The sequence below is a fragment of the Canis lupus genome, chromosome 7 (assembly GCF_011100685.1).
Source record: "Canis lupus familiaris isolate Mischka breed German Shepherd chromosome 7, alternate assembly UU_Cfam_GSD_1.0, whole genome shotgun sequence".
Classification (NCBI taxonomy): domain Eukaryota; kingdom Metazoa; phylum Chordata; class Mammalia; order Carnivora; family Canidae; genus Canis; species Canis lupus.
Window position 1 is genome coordinate 30,971,376 of NC_049228.1, and position 21,192 is coordinate 30,992,567.

At 36.6% G+C, this 21,192-nt stretch overlaps 1 protein-coding gene across 5 annotated transcripts in view; it reads right to left on the minus strand.

The window, feature by feature from the left end:
* The window catches only part of POU2F1 (POU class 2 homeobox 1), a 186,946-nt gene that overhangs the window by 65,684 nt on the left and 100,070 nt on the right, over positions 1-21,192 (minus strand). For all 5 annotated transcript variants that reach the window (XR_005362148.1, XM_038542646.1, XM_038542648.1 and 2 more), the window contains one exon: positions 18,211-18,276. Coding sequence is in view for 4 of the 5 variants with exons in the window: in XM_038542646.1 (XP_038398574.1) it covers positions 18,211-18,276 (66 nt within the window). In the remaining variant the exon portion in view is untranslated. The remainder of the gene's footprint in view (positions 1-18,210; positions 18,277-21,192) is intronic.

Here is a 21,192-nt window from a genome sequence, read left to right on the forward strand (position 1 = left end):
AACCTCCTTAATTTACAAATGAGAAAAACAAAATAATATATGGAAATATGTTCACTGAAGTAACAGAGCTGGATAATTACCAAGGCCAGACTGAAATTCGGAATCCTTGACTCTCTTCTCATTGTTCTTTCTACTATACCATCCTAAGATCAAGGAGTCCAATTCAACAGTCATTAGCAAAGGATATTAACCAACTTATAACTGAAGCCAAGGTCATGCTAAGGATATAGCACATGATGACAGTATAAGAAATCTGAGCCTTTGGTTTCTACCTCACAGCTTGTTGCTCTACTTTTACTATTTTACAATAAAGTAAAAAGTTTTAAGTTGATCAAATTTAAAGCTCATGAAAAATATTACCACATTATATAAAACTTTTGGCCCCCCCCAAAAAAGGGCTCCGAATAGGCAACAAATCAAAATGTCGATAGTAGATACATTAATCTATATTTTTCAAATGATCTATCGTGGGTATTATAACTGGTCATAACAACAAAAAAACTGGTCATAACAACTTAATGTTTTGTTCAGTTTCACATTTCCTAAAATAGGCTTCTTTTCTATCTTTCCTTCAATGTCATCTCCAAAGTGAACTATCTCTTGGATTAGACTGACTTCTGCTATTTAAATTCTGTGACTGCACCTGTTTTTTATTTACCCTACTGTTATTGTTATTTCTCCATAAATGAGAATAGAAATCTATACCCTCTAAATGCTAATGTTAGAATTTATAAATGGGACAGGAAACATAACATACTAGGGAGGGAAGTACAAAGATAGGAGGAGAAGAATGTGGGGAAGAAGGAGGAGACAGAAAACTAATATAACATCCTCACAATAGGATCCAAATGTAGATGTCCTCCATCATCTTCTCTATGTCTGAAAGTCCAGGTATTATTCAACATGCAGCCTGGAATCTACCTTCTTTAAGGGCCAATCTAATTATAAATAATCTTTCCCAAATCTTATTTTGGGGGGGGGGGGTAAGAGGGTGAGAGAGAATCCAAGCAAGCTTCATGTCCCATGGAGCCCAATGAAGGGCTTGATTTCACAACCCTGAGATTATGGCCTGAGTTGAAATTAAGAGTTGGATGCTCAACCAACTGAGCCACCCAGGCACACCAATCTCTCCCCAGTCTTGATGCCTATATAGCCTAACAAAAACAGATCAACCAGATCAACCCTTTAAGGCCAAAATTAAAACTTATAGTAATATATTTTAAAAATCTCTTCAGGATACAGCTATGTCTAAAGGAAGCCAGTTTTAAAAAGGAAAAAAAATCTTTTTTCTAATGTAAGTGGCCTCAGACTCTTTTGCTAATGCATAGAAATTGATTTGTTACATTGTTACTGTGCTATTCACACCAAGTATGAGAAACATCACACATCACAAAACAGAATTAAATCAAAGATATTGGTTACAGACAACTGAGATTTCTGGAATCCCTGAAAATATTTGTTAATATTCTTGATTTCAAAGGAGGATAAAAAATTACTTACTCTGAGTGGGGGCCTAAACTCTGAATATATAAAAGAATAAGGTACCCTCTTCCTTCTTAGATCTGATAAGACTCTACTTGTAAAGAGAGAGTGTCATAGTCAGCTGCTTACCCCAACCCAATTAATAATGTTGGGGACAAGGGGAAGCCACATTAAATATACTACATCTATGCTGAAGCTACTTTGCTTCCAAAAACATTTGTTATCATTGGCTAATTAAATTGGGAACTTAATCTAATCTGCAGTGTATGTGATCTCCTCTTATAAATCTGGTTCATCTGATATATTATTTTATATAGATATTTACACCTAAATAATTATATAAAAGCAGAAAATGCACATAAGCAAAATGAACACTCTCAGTGCAAATGGAAGATGATTCATTCATAAATTTCATGTATATAGCCATAACTACATTATCAAAAGATATTCCCTATAAAGATAAAAATGTTCATTTGAAAGGAGAAATTTCTTTTGACTGTAAAGATGGACAACACTGTTGGTTAAGAAGTTAATCATTTAGGATATAGCCAAATAAACTCAGTATCTGTATTCCAAAGTAGTCACTATTGGAATAGATTAAAAATAAAACATATAAATGTTATTTAGGTATAAACAACAACAAAAGAGAACCAATAATATACCATGTAGAAGAAAGACCTTGTTGTAAGAATGAATGCTACATTCAACAAACATTTCCTGTGCATTGGTGTGCCAAGTGCTGAGATTATATAAAGAAGAAAAGAACAGTCCTTGTTCTTTTTTAATTAAAAAAATTTTTTAAAGATTTTATTTATTTATTCATTCATTCATTCATTCATTCATTCATTCATTCATTCATGAGAGACAGAGAGAGAGAGGCAAGAGACATAGGCAGAGGGAGAAGCAGGCTCCATGCAGGAAGCCCAATGTAGGACTCTATCCCAGGACCCCAGGATCACGCCCTGAGCCGAAGATAGACGCTCAACCCCTAAGCACCCAGGAATCCCCACAGTCCTTGTTCTTAAGGAGTTCTCAGGCCTATTAATTCACCATTAAAGAAAAACTCCTGAGTATCTATGTGGCAGACACTGTCCTAGATGCAGGAGATAGAACAGTAAAGAAGAGAGACAGAAACCATGTCTTCATAGAGCTTAAATTCTAGTGTGGGGCAACAGACAATAAAAATGAAAATGAAAAGTATTGAACATTAGATAGAAATAAATGCTATGGAAAAAATAAAGAGGACAAAGGGATAGGGAAAATCTAGTGGGGGTGGAGAGGTAACAACTGTGGTTCCAGTTTCATAAAACAACACGGCAACCAAAACAGCAGATGTTCACATGTGACCAGGATACATAAGGGGGACTTTAAGGGAAAAGGTAATGCTCTTTCAGAGGCAATATTTTAGTTGAATCTTAAGAGGATGAGATGGAATTAAAAGGAAGTGGTTAGGGATCCCTGGGTGGCGCAGCGGTTTGGCGCCTGCCTTTGGCCCAGGGCGCGATCCTGGAGACCCGGGATCGAATCCCACATCGGGCTTCCGGTGCATGGAGCCTGCTTCTTCCTCTGCCTGTGTCTCTGCCTCTCTCTCTCTGTGACTATCATTAAAAAAAATAATAATAATAAAAAATAAAAGGAAGTGGTTATGTGAAGAAGAAAAACATTAAGCATTTCTCTCCCAAAAGTAGAAGACACTATGACACAAGTTTAACATCCAGGAATCCAAACAAACAATTTTAGATATTCTATTAGGTCTTTGGTTTACAAAAATAAACAAGTCATGCTCCCATATCACAAGTTGTTCAACAGTTAGGTACAGGTGACAGACAAGAAAATAAACAATTAAAAAAAAAAAAGAAAATAAACAATTACAATGTAAAAGATGATTACTCCAAAGGAGTTATCTATAAAAAGATGACAGAAGGCAGAACATAAAAAAGAATAGTCACCAATCCCAACAAAGTAAGGCAGTTCAGTAATGGTTCAGATGTAGACAGTTTATACTCTGTCTACTCTGTCTACTCTGCCACTGCTCATCTCATTCTTGCAAGACATTCTGACCATAATATAGAAGGAGATGCACAAAGACACTATTAGAAACAAGAGAAGGGATTCAGTTTCTATATTATTTATTCCCTGAGGAAAAAAGAGTGCAGAGGTGCTACTTTAAAAAAGTACATTATTTAAAAAAATACATAGGGGCCCCTGGGTAACTTAGTGGTAGGATATCTGCCTTTTTAAGCTCAGGGCGTGATCCCGGGGTCCAGGGATGAAGTCCCACAGGCTCCCTGCCAGGAGTTTGCTTCTCTCTTCCTCCCTGTCTCTCTCATGAATAAATAAATAAAATCTTTAAAAATAAACAAACAAATAAATGTAGATTATTCAACTCATTAGGATATCTATTAACAGGAAAAAAAGGAAATAACAAGTGTTGGGAAGAATAGAGAAACTGGAATCCTTGTACATTGACTATGCAAATGTGAAATGATTCAGGTGCTGTGGAAAAGACTTTGGTGGTTCTTCAAAAAGCTAAATACAGAATTATTAATGACCCATCTACTGCGAGGAATATACCCAAAAGAAGTAAAAACAGGTACTCAAATAAATCCTTTGATATTAATGTTCATAGCAGCACTACTCACAATAGCCTAAAAAGTAGAAACAACCCAAATGTCCATCAACAAACAACTGGATAAACAAACTGTGGTATGTACACACAATGGAGTAATATTCAGCCATTAAAAGGAATGAAGTATTATACATACTACAATGTAGATGAACCTCGAAGACATTGTGGCAAGTGAAGGAAGCCAGACACAAAAAAGGTCACATAGCCCATGATCCCATTATATGAAATATCCAGAATAGGTAAATCTCTATATAGAGACGGGCTGGGGCTGGAGGAAAATGAAGGGCAACTGCTTTATGAATGAAGGTTCCTTTTGGGGTGATGCAAACATTTCAGAACTAGAAAAAGGCAGTAGCTGCACAAACTGTGAACATGCTAAACGCCACTGAATTGTTTACCTTAAATGATTAATTTCATGCTATATACATTTCACCTCAATTAGATAAAATCAAAGAGAAATCTGCAGCTCAGCACAAACCTGGCAGTACCAATTCTACTGCCCTATGAGTTTGCCCGTCTATAGCACCCAGCTTCATCGGCCCAAGTAGCTACTTAAACTGTGCTATAGACCAAGTAATGTGAGAGCCACCCCTGGTGGAATTTGTCTGTCCATCAATTTAAGGCCCTCAAAGTGAAATTTACCAATTAGAGCTTAAACTTCAGATGCCCTCCAAGGAAATAATAACAATGTCTGCATCTGTTACTACATTACCATAACAAGCTAGCACAGATTCTAAAAGAAGTTTACTGAAAGTCATGTAACTATGGGACATAACTAACATAAATAACAGCTAAAAGATCTTCAAGGAAAAGTCAGCTTGTGCTCATTTGGGGATGTGTGTGTGTGTGTGTGTGTGTGTGTGTGTGTGTGTATAGGTGATTACTTCCTAATGAGCCATCATAAAATGGGAAGAATCTGGGATAATGGAAATCTAGAAAGAAAACCCCTTATGGCTCTAGAAAAGTTCTATATTACTATCAAATCATGAAGCATATCAGAAACGATGCTCTAAATCTCTACAGGATGGATGATTATTACCTATCTACTAAAAATCTCTACTGCTGTTATACTGTATATTCTTCATTTAAGTAATGATATGCATTTTGTTTTTTAATTGCTTATTTATATATTGCCTTGTAGATGACTGCACATCAGTGATACACAACAAGATTTCCATAAATGGTTAATGTTTGTCAAATTGTTACAAAGTCTATCTGGATGAAAGGCATTATTAAAACAGACTTTATTCTTAATTGTAGAAAAATGAATGACTTGTGACCTACCAGCTATTCAGACCAGGTCTTTTTCAAATAACTTAAATATGTAGCATCTAAAGGGAATACTTTGAGGACCAAGAAAACCAGAAATAAAGTCCTTATTCTAAAATTATAATATCATGCTAATAGTTTTCTTGAAAAGAAAAATTTACCAAATATTTACTCTGATCCATCTTTCTCCTGCCCCCTAACCTAGTCAAATGTTCCTTACTCATCTTGACCCTTACGATGTAAGCTAGCTAAAGGGTGGCAGTTTCCTGCCTTCTTTAGAAACACAGAGCGCCTGAGAAGCTGCAGTGAAATTCCTGGTCCTCTGATTTTATCTGATGTCAAAGTTCCTAGCTTGAATTATGACTCCTTGCTATCAATCCTTCTTATATTGTTTATTTATCTGGATGAACTAACCACTCCCAGACTTCTTCATTGCATTTTGTTCACTGGTTTCATTTCCCTAATATGACAAAGACATCCCTAATTGCCTCTGTTTCGAACCCTATTCAGAGTGCTCTCTTACTTTCCCCTTCTACCTACAAACTTATCTATAGGCATTATCTATATCTATCTTTAACTCCTTCACTCTCCCATTTCTCTAACTTAAAGTGGCAGTGGGGGGGACGAGGAGGGACGCTTCTATTCTAAGCTACTTCATCCACCAATGCTCAGAAACTTAATGCTTCCCTTCTCTTTGGGAACTTTGATTCCTAAATCATCCATCCATCCTTTTTGCACCACTCTCTCCTGCTGTTTCCTCTCCTTCACATACAAATATACTTGATTTCCTCTCCTATTCCTTCCTTTCCTTTATTTAATATATAATTACCATATCATCATCATATTCTGAATAAATACTGCCAATTAGTACTTACTGAGTCCTATGTCTACTTGCTTTCAATGTATACATCACTTTTATGCAATGATTTATTACTTATGTCCATTTTACAGCTAAGAAAATTATGTCACAGAAAGAAATAATTTGCCCAAAGTAACATAACTGGTAAGTGAAGGAACCAGGGATCTGAATCCAGGTGGTTTGGTTCCAGGGCCTGTGTTCTTAACCACTATGCTATACAGCATCTCATGGAGTTTCTATTACAAGAGCTGCCTATATTTATCATTTTCCTTCCTCAATTATTCACTTCTCTAGGCACAGCAATTTCTTTCTCTACCACTTACCTAGAGCAATTTAAAAAGCACCATAATAACTAATATAGAGGTCACAGTTTAAGCTTCCTATCTTGATCATTCTGCTGGACCGGACTACACTGGACAGACACTAACTATGAACATCGCCATCTGGTTCATTTCTGATTTCCATGGTTGCTCTTTAGTCAACTTAAGCACCACCCGGTGGAAATTTCTGTAATGATGGAAACACTACATATATGTGCTACCCTATATGGTAGCCTCTAGCAACATGTGGCTACTAAGCAATAGAAATATGGCCAGCCTGACAGAATTTGTAATTTAATTTCAAAGTCAGGACACCTGGGTGGCTCAGCAGTTGAGCGTCTACCTTTGGCTGAGGGCATGATCCCGGTCTCAGGATCAAGCCCCACATTGGGCTCCCTGCAAGGAGCCTGCTTCTCCCTCTATGTCTCTGCCTGTGTCTCTCTGTCTCTCATGAATAAATAAATAAAATTTAAAAAAATTTTAATGTTAACAGCCACATGTAGCCTGGGGCCATCCTCCTGGATAGTACAGGGCTCCTTCATGGCCCGTCTTCCTCTGCCAGCCCTTTCAGCGTCTGGCACTGAAAGAGGTCTGTCTTTGTTTTTTTCCTAGCTTGTTCCATTTTCCTCCCAGTGGTGTCTCCCTGCTAACTACTTCCACTCCTATATAAGCAGCTAGGTTTCTTTGCTCAGGAGTACAGCTCTATCTTCAATTGCTCACTTCTTCCCCTGCAGGCACCACAAGACACCTCCAGTACATTTTCAGAACCTGATGCATCACCCATCATCAAGCATACTTGGGGCTCAGGCATACCCCTTCACAGGATGGCACTACATTTATCCACATCCCAAACCAAATACAGGCACTCATTTTAGATTCCTCTCTTCCCTTGTTTACTCCCTTCTCAATGTCCTCTCCTCTTCCCACAAATGCTCAATAAATCTGACCCCTGGCTTCCACTGCCACTGCTATAAGCCAGAGTTCCATATCATGGATCTAACTGAAAGAATAATGAGTTTAGTTCTTTAGGTTCAAGTAAAATGTAAAGTGTAACATAACTAGAAAATTCTTTTACAGTTGTTGGAGGGGAAAAAACACACACAAAAAATTAACATGACAGGAAACAAAACCGCCCTCTAAGGGAGAAAGGAGAAAATTATAATCTCACAATTTATACCTACAGTGGCCTTTGAGCAATAAATCCTCTTTTATTAATGTTCCAAATTTCTGTTGGTAATGAATAAAAATGAAATGGATTCTACTTTTAAAATTCTGTATTTGTTACTGGGTTGCCGCCTGGCAAAAGGATCACTTGCTCCTTCATTCATTTAATAAAAATATATTCTTAATTCAAATGCCACTTAGTATTCTCACACATTCAATAATTATAGCTCCTTGTCTCATACACCTAAAAAAAAATCTCCACATGTACCAATGGGGCAGGGCCAGGACAAGTTTCTCAACATGTAGTGGTCAGAATCTCTTAGAAGCTGTATCTTATAACTGATATTTACTAAACCAAACACTACAGGGAGATCTATCTTTCCTATAGGCATTTGCTTTTTGTTTCTAGATCACCAAGGACACAGTATATCCTCCACTGTGTTTCTGAGGCTTTCTAGAAGTGTTCCAGCCAGCCAGTTTCATTGACCCATAGAACTAACCACTATTGGCAGCCCGGGTGGCTCAACGGTTTAGCGCCGCCTTCAGCCCAGGGCCTGATCCTGGAGACCGGGGATCAAGTCCCAAGTCAGGCTCTCTGCATGGAGCCTGCTTTCCCTCTGCCTGTGTCTCTGCCTCTCTCTCTCTCTCTCATGAATAAATAAATAAAATCTTAAACAAAGCAAAACTACCCACTATTTAAAACTTTAGTAACCCCAATGAGGAACTCCAAGAAAAATAAGTATTGGTATTTCCACTCTCAGGCTTATATAAGAGCACTTTGGCCAGTAGAGAATGTAGTCTACACAGTAAAGCATGCAATAAATTTAAAATGATAATAATAAAAGCAATAAGAATATTAGAAATGGCCCTTAGATAAACATAAGTTCAAAGGGAAAATAGCCCTTTGGAGTCTGAAATCTGCAATTGCTTTACTGTTTTGATGAGAACTTTATGAGAGGCCTGCTCCTCAGTGAATTTCTGAGGCTTCTCAAAAAAACACTGTATTTTATCTGGAACTGTTTTCCAAAACTAGTGCTGGCTGGTTCAAGACTTCAAGATTCTTCAATTACTATGAAGAATAGCAGGTATATTCACTGGTGCCCTGGTCTTTCAGGATTCTTTCTCTTTATCTTGGAGAAAATGTTGTCTGCTCAAGCTCTCTTATAATTTGCTAAAATCGCAAAGCACTAATAAATCTCACAGAACAAATATATCCCTAGTTGCTAGACACTTCTGATAAAGTATTTTTTGAATGCAATTTCATAGATATACATTGGATTGCATTAATAACCTTATTTGATCTTTTCAGTTGCGAAAAGATCTTGACATTATCCTGGGAAAAAATCATCAAAATGAAAAATCAAGTGAATTAGACAGAATAGGGGAGCTTTAGCACTATCATAATTCAGGTGAAAAAAGACTTACAGTTAATTGACCACAATCTCAATGAATCAGCAAGTGAGTTAGCAGTTTTGAAATAAGTTTTAGTATTTCAAAACAATTAAATATTCTAAGACAATAACATTTTTTATTTTAAACATTTAAATTTAATGTCATTTTGGGACGCCTGGGGGGCTCAGTGGTTAAGCATCTGCCTTCGGCTCAGAGTGTGATTCTGGAGTCCTGGGATCAAGTCCCACATTGGGTTTCCTGCATGGAGCCTACTTCTCCCTCTGCCTATGTCTCTGCCTCTCTCTCTCTCTGTGTCTCTAATGAATAAATAAAATCTTAAAAAAAAAAAATCTAATGTCATTTTACCTTAATTATAAAAAATTACAATAAGGCAATGATTAGTTTTCAAAAATAACAATAAGCCAATGGTGATGGTAATGGTTGCACTTAAGTATAAAGAACTAGATTCCATCTGATTCTGAGAACGATGGAATGATAAAGGTTTTAGAAATCTTAGGGCATGATGGAAGAGTTGGAAGGGATCAGAAAACTTTAGGACACATCTTTTCCCATCTTAGCTTTACTGCTTCTTCATGCTAAGCATGTACACTGCCTCTACCACTAAACTGAAATCTTGTCCAGCCCTCAAAGTCCAATTTCATCTCTACCTTCTCCCAAAGCTTTCCCTCACCCTCCCAGCTAGAAACAAGTTTCCCACACCGAAGTCTCATGGACCTCTGTATATTTCTTATGAATCTTCTACTACATTTTCATGATATTTTTTCTGTAAGTTAAGTTTATTGAGAACAAAATCAATGTTTGATTCAACTTTAGTGATCTTACTTAGTATACCATCTTGCACACAGAAGACAAAACATATGGGCAGCCCCAGTGGCGCAGCAGTTTAGCGCCGCCTGTAGCCTGGGGCGTGATCCTGGAGACCCGGGATCGAGTCCCACATCGGGCTCCCTGCATGGCGCCTGCTTCTCCCTCTGCCTGTGTCTCTGCCTCTCTCTCTCTCTGTGTCTCTCATGAATAAATTAATTTTAAAAAATCTTAAAAAAAAAAGTCATAACCTCTAAAAAAAAAAAAAAGACAAAACATAAGGAACAACATAGCTCAAAGGACAAGAGAACAGGTTATGTATATGTGTGACCTTTATAAAGTGACCAAACATCCCTGAGCCTCAAATCCCTGATGCATAAAGAGAAAAACAGTGCTTCATATGGTTGCTACAAAGATTAACTGAGACAATCTATACAAAGTGCTTAACACATCTAGTAAATACTTAATGATGGCTGCTATTATAATATTACAGTATGGAAAATTATTACTCTATAATAAATTATAGTATCTCATAATAACTTAGCATTTTAAAATGAATGTCAAATAAATGGATAAGACTTAAAATATGGTAATGATTTCCAGAAGAGCTTCCATTTTTTTTAGAACACCAGGAAAATCGTTTCAATCTATGTTACTCCTAAGGGCAGAATTCAAAAGAATATAGATGATAGAGCTGTGTAACGACAGAAGAAGATGTATTAAAAACTACTACTCCTAGTCAGTGGATGAGCCCAGGCACAGGATAGATAACCATTGGTCAGAAGTACTGATGAAAGATGTCTGCCCTTTGATTAAAAGTGAGCAAGACTTTAAAATTTGTCCACTATTTCTTTTTTTTTATTTCTTTTTTATTTTTTATTTTTTTATTTTTTTAATTTTTTTATGTCCACTATTTCTAATATCAAAAAATGCACTGATTGTCCCTACTGATGTTTATAAAACCTTATACAACTTTTTTTACTCTTCTAATTGCTATCTGTAATAAAGCTGATCAGATTTAATTTAGGATAAAGTAGTGTAGTATGCAGAACAATGGCCAAAGATGTCTACATTCCAATCCCCAGAAGCTGTGAACAGTTACCCTTACACAGCAAAAGGATTTTGAAGATCTGATGAAGTTAACAATCTTGAGATAGGGAGATTATGCTTGTGTATCTGGGTGGACCCAGTGTAATCACAATGGTCCTTGTAAGGAAGAGGGAGGCAAAATGAGACAAAGAAGTTGTGATGATGGAAGCAGGGATCAGACAGACAGAATGACAGCCCTGAAGACACCTTACTTCTGGCTCTGAAGAGGCCATAAACCAATGAAGGCAGGTGGCCTACAAAAGCTAGAAAGGTGAAGGAAATAGATTCTCCACAGAGGATCCTAAAGGAATGCAAACTTTCAACACTCTAATTTTAGAACTTCTAACCAGAACTGTAAAGATAATAAATTTGTGATTTACCCAGCAATTTTACTGCTAGGTTAGCCCAAAGAACTGAAAACAGAGGCTGTAAGATACTCGTGCACCAGTGTTTACTGTAGCTGTAGCTAAAAGGGGAAAACAATCCAGTTGTCCATCAACAGATAAACAGATAAATAAAATGTGGTATATATATACAATGGAGTATTATTCAGTTATACATGCTACAATGGAGATGAACCTTGAAAATATGCTAAATGAAAAGAAAAAATATTGTATGATTCCCCTTACACTGAGTATATAGAATAGGCAAATTCATAGAGACAAAAAATAGATCAGAGGTCACCAAGGGTTGGAAGGAGGAAGATATGGAGAGTTACTGCTTCCCCTAGGGGAAATATCCTTGGCAGCATCCTGGCCTAACAAACTGTAAGAAATATCATTACTATTCTCTTATCCAGATGGATAAGTTTGTTGAGAGGAAATTATTTTGGGAAAATAATCAATCTTTCATTTTCTTCACTTATGATCTTGGACTTTTTAAATGAGGCTATGAAAAGGTCATATAATCTATTGGCTAGATAGATGAACTACATATTTGTTTTCTTTAAACTGAGCCTGACCCTCAAAAAGCTTATTAATCTTATTTATGTATTTATTTATATCAGTTCCATAAAGGTAGCTATGTCAAAACTCATTCACTCTACTCAAACTCCCAAATCCATTTCATTCAATCTTTGAGGTAATGTAAGATAATGAAAAGTAGTGAAAGGCTCATGGTCTTTACAATCACAAATTACTTAACAGTTCTGAATTTAGTTCCATTATCGTGTTAAAATACCACCTTAGGGGAGTATTTTAACAATTATGATATAAAGCATACCTAATAAAGTAACTAGACATGCATACCTAGTAACATTTCAACACATTTTAACTGCTGCTATTATCATTATCCCTGTTTTCCTCTTAAATGACCACCTCAACTACTTTAATGATAAATTTTTAAAAAGCAGCCTAATATGAATTGTTTATTTCTTTTTCTTTCCACCTCAATTTTGTCATTCTTCAATGCTAACTTCTCCCCGATTGTAGAAAAATGAGTACATATTCTTCTATTTTAAAAAATTATTTATTTATTTGAGAGAGAAAGTGTGTGTGCACTAGTGCCCGAGTAGGGGAAGGGACAGAGGGGGAGGGAGAGGGAAATAGACTCCCCACTGAGTGCAGAAATCAGGGATTCCAGGACCCAGAGATCATGACCTGAGCCAAAGTCAGATGCTTAACCAACTGAACCAACTCTTTTGGCCTTGATTATGATCTCGTGGTCCTGGGATAGAGCCCTGCACATGGCTCTGTGCTCAGTGGGAAGTATGCTTTGTGATTCTCTCTCCTCCTACCCACCCTGCCCACCCCCACCACCACGGCTTGCTTGCTCTCTCCCTTCAAAATAAATAAATCAATCTTTTTTTAAAAGGAGGATATAGCTAGAATCATCATATTGCCTGATTTCAAACTATATTACAAAGCTATAATAATCTAAATAGTATGGTATGGTATAAAAACAGACACATAGATCAACATAACAGTATAGAGTCCAAAAATAAACCCATACACATATGGTCAATTTATGACAAAATATATGAAGAACTCATATAACTCAATAACAAAAAAACCAATCTGATAAAATAAATTAGCAATTTTTGCAAAGATGATGTACAGATGGCCAACAGGCACATGAAAAGATACTCAACATCACTAATCATCAGAGAAATGCAAATGAAAACCACATGAGGTATCATCTCACATCTGTCAGAATGGCTGTTATCAAAAAGACAAGAAGTAACAAGTATTGGTGACTTGTGCAGAAAAGGGAACATTAGTGCACTGTTGGTAGGAATGTAAATTGGTGCAGCCGCTGTGGAAAACAGAATGGAGGATCCTTAAAAAGCTAAAAATTCAACCACCTACTGGTATTTATCCAAAAAACAAAGCAAAACAAAACAAAAACAGTAATTAGAAAAGATATATGCATGCCCATGTTCACTGCAGCATTATTCACAATAGCTAAGATATGGAAACAACCAAAGTATCCATTCACAGATATTGAAACAACCAAAGTATCCATTCATGGATTAATGGATAAAGAAGATGTTGTATATACACACAATTGGAATATTACTCGGCCATAATAAAGAATGAAGTCTTGACATTTGTGATAACATGGATGGATCTTGAGGGTATTATGCTGAGTGAAATAAGTCAGAGAATGGCAAATACCATACGTGGAATCTAAAAAGAGAAACAAACAAACAAAAAGAAAACTCATCAAGGCAGAGAACAGACTGGTGGTTACCAGAAAGGATGAATGACGGGAAGATGGGCCAAAAAGGAGAAGGGGGTCAAGAGGTACAAACTTCTAGTCATAAAATAGTAAGTTATGGGGATGTAAATGATGACTATATTCAACAATACTGTACTGCATATTATCTAACTTTATATGGTGACAAGGGAAACTAGATTTGGTGGTCATAATTTCACAGTGTATACAAATATTGAATCATTATGTTACACACCTGAAACTAATACATTTTATGTCAATTATACCTCAAAAAAATACTCAGATTTCCTCAAAAAAATACCATTATATTTTTGTATACCTCCTCTTAAATTACCATAATCTACTCTGAATCTCCTGTTTATCTGTTTTCTTAATGGACTGCTAACTCTTCAAAAATTGAGGGAATCTCATTTATTTGCACTAACATCTTATAATAACACCACATACAATATTTTACATATGTGACAAGCAATTAATGAATAAGTAAATTGACTACCTAAACTACAGATTTTCTGTGAACACATAAGGACAATTTGACAAAAGTACATCATCAGATTTATCTCCTCAACTTAAATAGATCGCTCTGGCAGAAGAAAGGCAAGAAGAAACATACCAAACACAATTTTAAATAATTTTATAGTATTACACCCCATAAAATGTCACAAATCAAACTTATTTTTTCCTGAAATATTTTAAATTGCAGTAATCTACACAAAAGTATTCCAAATCCAAGAAAAGGTAAGACTTTAGTTTTATTATAACACTAAAGGTTCTTTCTACTGAAACTTTACTTGTTATTCAATTAGCAAAAACTAAGAATCCATATATCCTTTACAATTAAATAAGCTGCCGGTCGGTTCATTTTATTTTTAAATAAAAATCAATTTGTAAGCATGTAATTGTCTGAAAAAACTGTAATTCTATATCTAATATATATATATATATTTTAAAGATTTTATTTATTTATTCATGAGAGATGCAGAGAAAGAGAGGCAGAGACAGAGGCAGAGTTCTGAGAAGCAGGCTCCATGCAGGGAGCCTGACATGGGACTCGATCCCGGGTCTCCAGGATCATGCCCTAGGCTGAAGGCGGCACTAAACCGCTGAGCCACCAGGGCTGCCCTATATCTAATATAATGAACATTGTACTTTAATAGGCAAACTGGAACTCAAATGTAATTTTTATATTCCTAAACTAACAAACTGACATTAGTGGGAGATACTAGTGATAGGCCCTTAACATTTCAGAAATTGAGACCCCCGAGCTTCGGTGGCTCAGCGGTTGAGCATCTGCCTTCAGCTCAGGGCATGATCCCAAGATCCAGGGATCGAGTCCTGCATCAGGCTCCCTGTGAGGGGCCTGCTTCTCCCTCTGCCTGTGTCTCTGCCTCTCTCTCTGTGTCTCTCATGAATAAACAAATTCTTTAAAAAAATTTTTTTTCAGAAACTGATATTCAAGATTTTAGTTATCTTCAAGTGCATGTAAAGGTCTGTAACATGGAAGTGATTTATAATTTTACAAAGGCAACAAATGCTCAGTTTAGAGACATCAATAAGTAAATATCTATAGTGATGCTGCTCAGCTTTAGGAGTTCGCCATGCACTGCATATTAAAACAATTCATGAGACTGTTTTAGCGAGTGCTCCAGCTAGAATTTCTCTTATATATGGTTCTGAAAATAGTTTTGACCTGAATATATATACAAAGCATTGCTTAAGCTTTTGTTTTATTTTATTGCAGTTCATGGGAGAAACCACATGCACAGTGTAAATCCTCATTCTGCCTTTATTTCCTGGCTGGTTTTGTGTCTCAATTTCCTATTCCTTGAAATAATAATACCTAACTTATAGTACTGTCATTAAGAACTCAAAACCTCAAAACTGGGGATCCCTGGGTGGCTCAGCAGTTTGGCGCCTGCCTTTGGCCCAGGGCACGGTCCTGGAGTCCCGGGATCGAGTCTCGCATCAGGCTCCCGACATGGAGCCTGCTTCTCCCTCCTTCTGTGTCTCTGGCTCTCTCTCTCTCTCTCTCTCTCTCTGTGTATGTGTCTATCATAAATAAATAAATAAATCTTAAAAAAAAAAAAAAAAAAGAACCCAAAACTGGGGTAGCCCAGGTGGCTCAGCGGTTTGGTGCCACCTTCAGCCCAGGGCCTGATCCTGGAGACCCAGGATTGAGTCCCATGTTGGGCTCCCTGCATGGAGCCTGCTTCTCCCTCTGCCTGTGTCTCTGGCTCTGTCTTTCATGAATAAATAAATAAAATCTTAAAACAACAACAAAAAAAACCCCCTCAAAACTGAAATCAAGTAATGGGTACAGTGCTTAAGATTTTTAAAAACATGTCATTGAGAAATTATTATATGTAGGTGCTCAATAAATGGTAGCTATTGATAAGTCTCATTAGTTGGAGTTTCAAAAGGTGTAGAGACATTTTCACTGTTCTCCATCATGTTTTTCTTCCCTTAGAAACACCTGCCTCTCCTTTGAAGCAGTTTTTTTAAGGCAGGAGTGCCCTGCACACTCTCCCCTAATGTTTTATTTTAAAGGATCGACTGCCCAGTTTCTCTTTGCAGACAAATCCCACACCTAAGCTAGATGGCCAAAGCACTGGCAGATGGACCAGTGTTACAAAATAATGCAAGACACAACCCAAACAGAGGACAAAGAAACAACAAAAATGAGGCTGCGGCTAACCACCTAGACAGCGCAGAATGCTTCCTTTCTCCTCCTCAGGAGGTGCTAGAGCAGTCTACCTGGCTAGCCTCAGTATTTTGAGTGACATGGTCGGTACAACAGGAAGACCCATAAAGAAACATGTATACTTTAGAAACGAAAAGGTTAACAAGGATCTCCAGATATAGAACAATTTTGAATGGAAAGATATGTAGGCAGGAACTGCTATACTGGTTCAACTCATCAACTTCTAATTAAAACATGTTATGGTCAGTAGAGGTGGAAAACAAAGGCTGTTTCCAGAGTGACTCTCATTCTTATAACTCTCATAGTTAGGTATTTTTAAAATTATGGGTCAAAGAGGCAACCCTCTCTGCAAGTGATAAACCTAGTTTACATTAGAAACTATTACTTTGTGTAACTCTGCCCACAGAATTCCCTTCTCACACATTTCATTATTTTATGTCTCCACCAGAAACTGGGGAAATCCCTGTACCATCTCTTGCAGATGATAAAGACACACAGTTAAATGTCCTCTGAGTAATGTGAAGAATTAAGAGTATGGGTTGTGGAGACATTCGGTCCTTCACGGATTTACCTTTCTCTCAGGGGGCCTCAGTTTTCTCATTTACATGATATTAATTTTCTCCTAATCAATAGTTACATTTAAATTTTTAAAACTTGGGATCCCTGGGTGGCGCAGCGGTTTGGTGCCCGCCTTTGGCAGGGCGCGATCCTGGAGACCCGGGATTGAATCCCACGTTGGGCTCCCGGTGCATGGAGCCTGCTTCTCCCTCTGCCTATGTCTCTGCCTCTCTCTCTCTCTCTCTCTCTCTCTCTGTGTGACTATCATAAATAAATAAAAATAAAAAAAAAATTTTTTTTAACTTACCGAATAAAAGAACATATTAGGAATAGAAACAAGTGTGTGTGTTTTAATTTATTTATTCATGAAAGACACAGAGAGAAGAGGGAGAAGACACAGGCAGAGGGAGAAGCAGGCTCCATGCAGGAAGCCCAATGTGGGACTCGATCCCAGGTCTCCAGGATCACATCTTGAGCTGAAGGCAGACGCTTAACCGCTGAGCCACCCAGGCGTCCTGCAGTATGTGTTTTTAACTGTCTACTGACACTATAACTTCCAAATACTTTATATTGAATGGGGGGTGGTAGATAACATTTACTATTTTAACACCTGTAACAAACGCAACTTTTTACTGAATGGTTATTGTGTACCTGGCACTGTGCTTAATCCATTTCCTTTAATACTCACAATGACCTATGAAATATATTATCCTCATTTTATAGTGGTAGTCTCAAAAAATTGGGGAAATTGCCCAAAGTCCAAAGCCAGTAAATAATAAATTCCTAATTCATTTTTAAAAAGATTCATTTATTTATTCATGAGACATTTATTTATTCATGAGAGAGGGGGGCAAGAGGGAGAAGCAGGCTCCTCGCAGGGAGTCCGATGTAGGACTTGATCCTGGATCCTGGGATCATGACCTGAGCCAAAGGCAGATGCCCAACCACTGAGCCACCCAGGCATCCCACAAATCCCTAATTCATACCAGAACTACTTGACCCCAAAGGACTATTCTCTGAACTACTTCAGAGCTTCTCTGATAAATAGTAACAAAAAGATGGAAGTAATTTGCAAATAATTTTAAACAAATACAATACCAGTTCCTGCAAGCACTAAATTATATTTGACAACTCAATACTACAACTGGTCTTTATTTGCCAAACAGGAGTCACAGTTAATGGAAAGTTTCTTTTGTTAACTCTGTTAGATCTAGTTTAAAAGCTGGATCTGGGAACCATCTCTTACCTGTGTTGCCATCTCCACTCTCCATAGATGGTTTACTGGTTTCTGACGGATTGTTCATTCTCGAGTCTGCAATGAAAATCAGAGGTGAAAAAACAAAATCAGAGGTGAATGAAGCTTTTCAAAAATTGGAGATGTGGTTAGGGAGGGAAAATTGTGGCAAAGGACAGGTTTAAGAATATTGACTGTTACAGTCCTACAGTTCAAAGAGAGGGTCAAGCTAAAACACTAGAAATTGTAATAAAAGTTTATCTGAAAGAAATTCAGGATTCCCTTAACCCTGAAGTGATCCACAAATAAATTGTCTTTCCAAAGAATTTTAATGTTCTTCTAACAAAGATAACTGAAATCTAACCTGAAAAAATTATACTAGAGTCTAACATGTAAATGGAGTAAATGTCGTATGAATCATAAAATACTTTACAGAAATAAAGCTAGGCCGAGCACCCTACAAAGTAAAACATGTTATTCTCTCTCTTTTAAAAAAATATTTTATTTATTTATTCATGAGAGACACAGAGAGAGGAGCAGAGACATAGGCAGAGAAGCAGACTCCCCATAGGGAGCCTGATGCAGAATTCGATTCCAGGACCCCGGGATCATGCCCTCAGCCAAAGGCAGATGCTCAACCACTGAACCACTTAGGTGTCCCTAAAACACATTATTCTCAAATAAAGTTTATTTTTCCATAAGCAAAGGTATTTCTTAATTACAACCAAAATCTTCATAACAAATTGGACAGTAACTCAACCTAACAGAATAATAAGAAAGCATGTCTAAGAAAAAAAAAAAAACTCCTTATTTACTCCCTGCCCAGACAAACTAACCATGTGTCAAAATAAGAATATGTCAAATTCGTATCTCAATCATAAACCAGAACAAGAAGTTGTACCATAAGGCATAACAGATACATCTAATAATTTCAAAATTGAACCACAACCACACACACCTAAAAATATCACCTATCTGATCAATATCCCATATGAACCTCCAGACATTATCTCCTTAATGAAGCACTATTAGTTATCCCAGAGGATATACAAGAGATAAGAACAAGTCTGCTTTTCTTCCAACTTTTTAATAGGGTAAAACCCAAATACACATTTAATATATACCTCATTCTATTCTACTGTAAACCCAAACTTAACATATTTAGATTCAAGTTGACTATAAAGCAAGTTCTCCCTTTTCTCCTATTGGGTTAAAAACCATTTAACTATAATTATTAGTTGAGACTAAATAGACTATTTGCTTTTTTTTTTCACTGAAGAGTACATTTTGCCATCTGCTTCAATGTTTAAGTAGGAAATCACAATCATGAGAAGTCCCACCCATGCTGTCCATGGTTGCTTTACATAAATGTGTAAGTGATGAGAGAGAATCAAAAGTCCTCCTCCCATAAATTTCATTTCCAACCTGGAAGCTGTGTAATAGCTTTTCTAATTTTTTTTTAAAAGTTTGTCTTATGGTCTTAGGCAGTTCTATCATATCTTTGGTTTGTTCTTCAGATGTTCAAAGGGTTCAAATTCGTTTTTCTGTGGTCATAAATGAGAGTAGTTCTACAACTTCCGTGCCCCTACTGTACAGAAAAATTTAAATGTCACTGGAAGCATACTAAGGTTTGAAAGGAACAGGTGTACAACTTAGTGAAAATCAGCTTTCTGAATGACTTAACCAAATCTTATGAATGTCAGCAAAGATCACAACAAATGTTAATATACCATTAAACATACATTCTGCTCATTACTGCCTTCAGAATGTATGTTAAAAGAAGTGGCAAAAATATGAACCAGTTATTATTCATAAAAACAGTTTTTCCACATATCTTTTACACAGAGAAGTAGGAATAATTCTTAACAAGTCATGAGCTTGTCCTTGTGCAATTCATATCCTAATTTCCACACATCTAAATTAAAAATTATGTCACAGGTATTGTGTGAATCTTCTAAGCATTTTCTATTGAATTGTCAAGAACTTAAGACATGTAACAAAAGTACTTCACACATACATACACATGTAAATACATCAAAATTCTGACTAACTGTACAACAGTGTGAAGACTATTCAAATGACACTGTTAATTACAAATAAGAGATACAATTTCTCATTCTAAAATATAATGCAAAAGTATTTCAAAAAGATATTTTTTCTTTCCTTTCTTGACTTTCCAACTTAATAGATGTAAAAGAGTAAATACAAGTAAGTTCTTTTTTGATATTTAAGCTTTTTCTCTCTGTGGGCACAGTGAGCTGACTGTATAAGAATATAATACACAGTCTACAAATTACTTTCGGATTGAATTCTTGACACCAGTTTGTTGCTTTAATCATAGTTTTTATTGTGCTATACAAATATTACTACTGCCTTGAGTTTAGGCCATTCTTTCTTCCTAAGAATGTAAACATTTTCTGAACTATCATTTAATTTTATCCTTAGCAACTGTGAAGGAGATTGGGGATGGGGGTCAAGCCACAAATTTTCAAGTGAGAAAAATGACATAGGAAAAAAAAAAAAACACTTGCAAAGGTTTTTAACCTAAAGTTTATATCATCGGACTCTCCAGGTAACCAGAGTGACCTAAAGAGGTTTCAAGAATTTTGCATACAAAACAGACAAATCTCAACACAAAATAGGGCCACCATGAGCCACAATGTGTCTCAATCTATTTTAAATCTCAGTTACCAAAGACAGTTTATATAATCAAGCCTCACACTCCCTTCCCTAAAAGGTTTGCTGTTCTATAGAGAAAACTCTAAAAATAGGCTTTCCAGCACTTAAAATTGTTTTCTCAAGAACAGAAGTTGATTTTTTTTTTAAATAAAAAAGGCTAATATCAGCCAAATTTTGGAAACTTGGTGGTTTCTCAAATCTGGAAACTGATCAACAGTCCTATTGCAGTACCACTGCAATTACCCTCTGCATTAGTATTTATGGGAGCCATTCTGCACTATGGCTCCATCTTATTTTTCACTATGCACTTTTGGT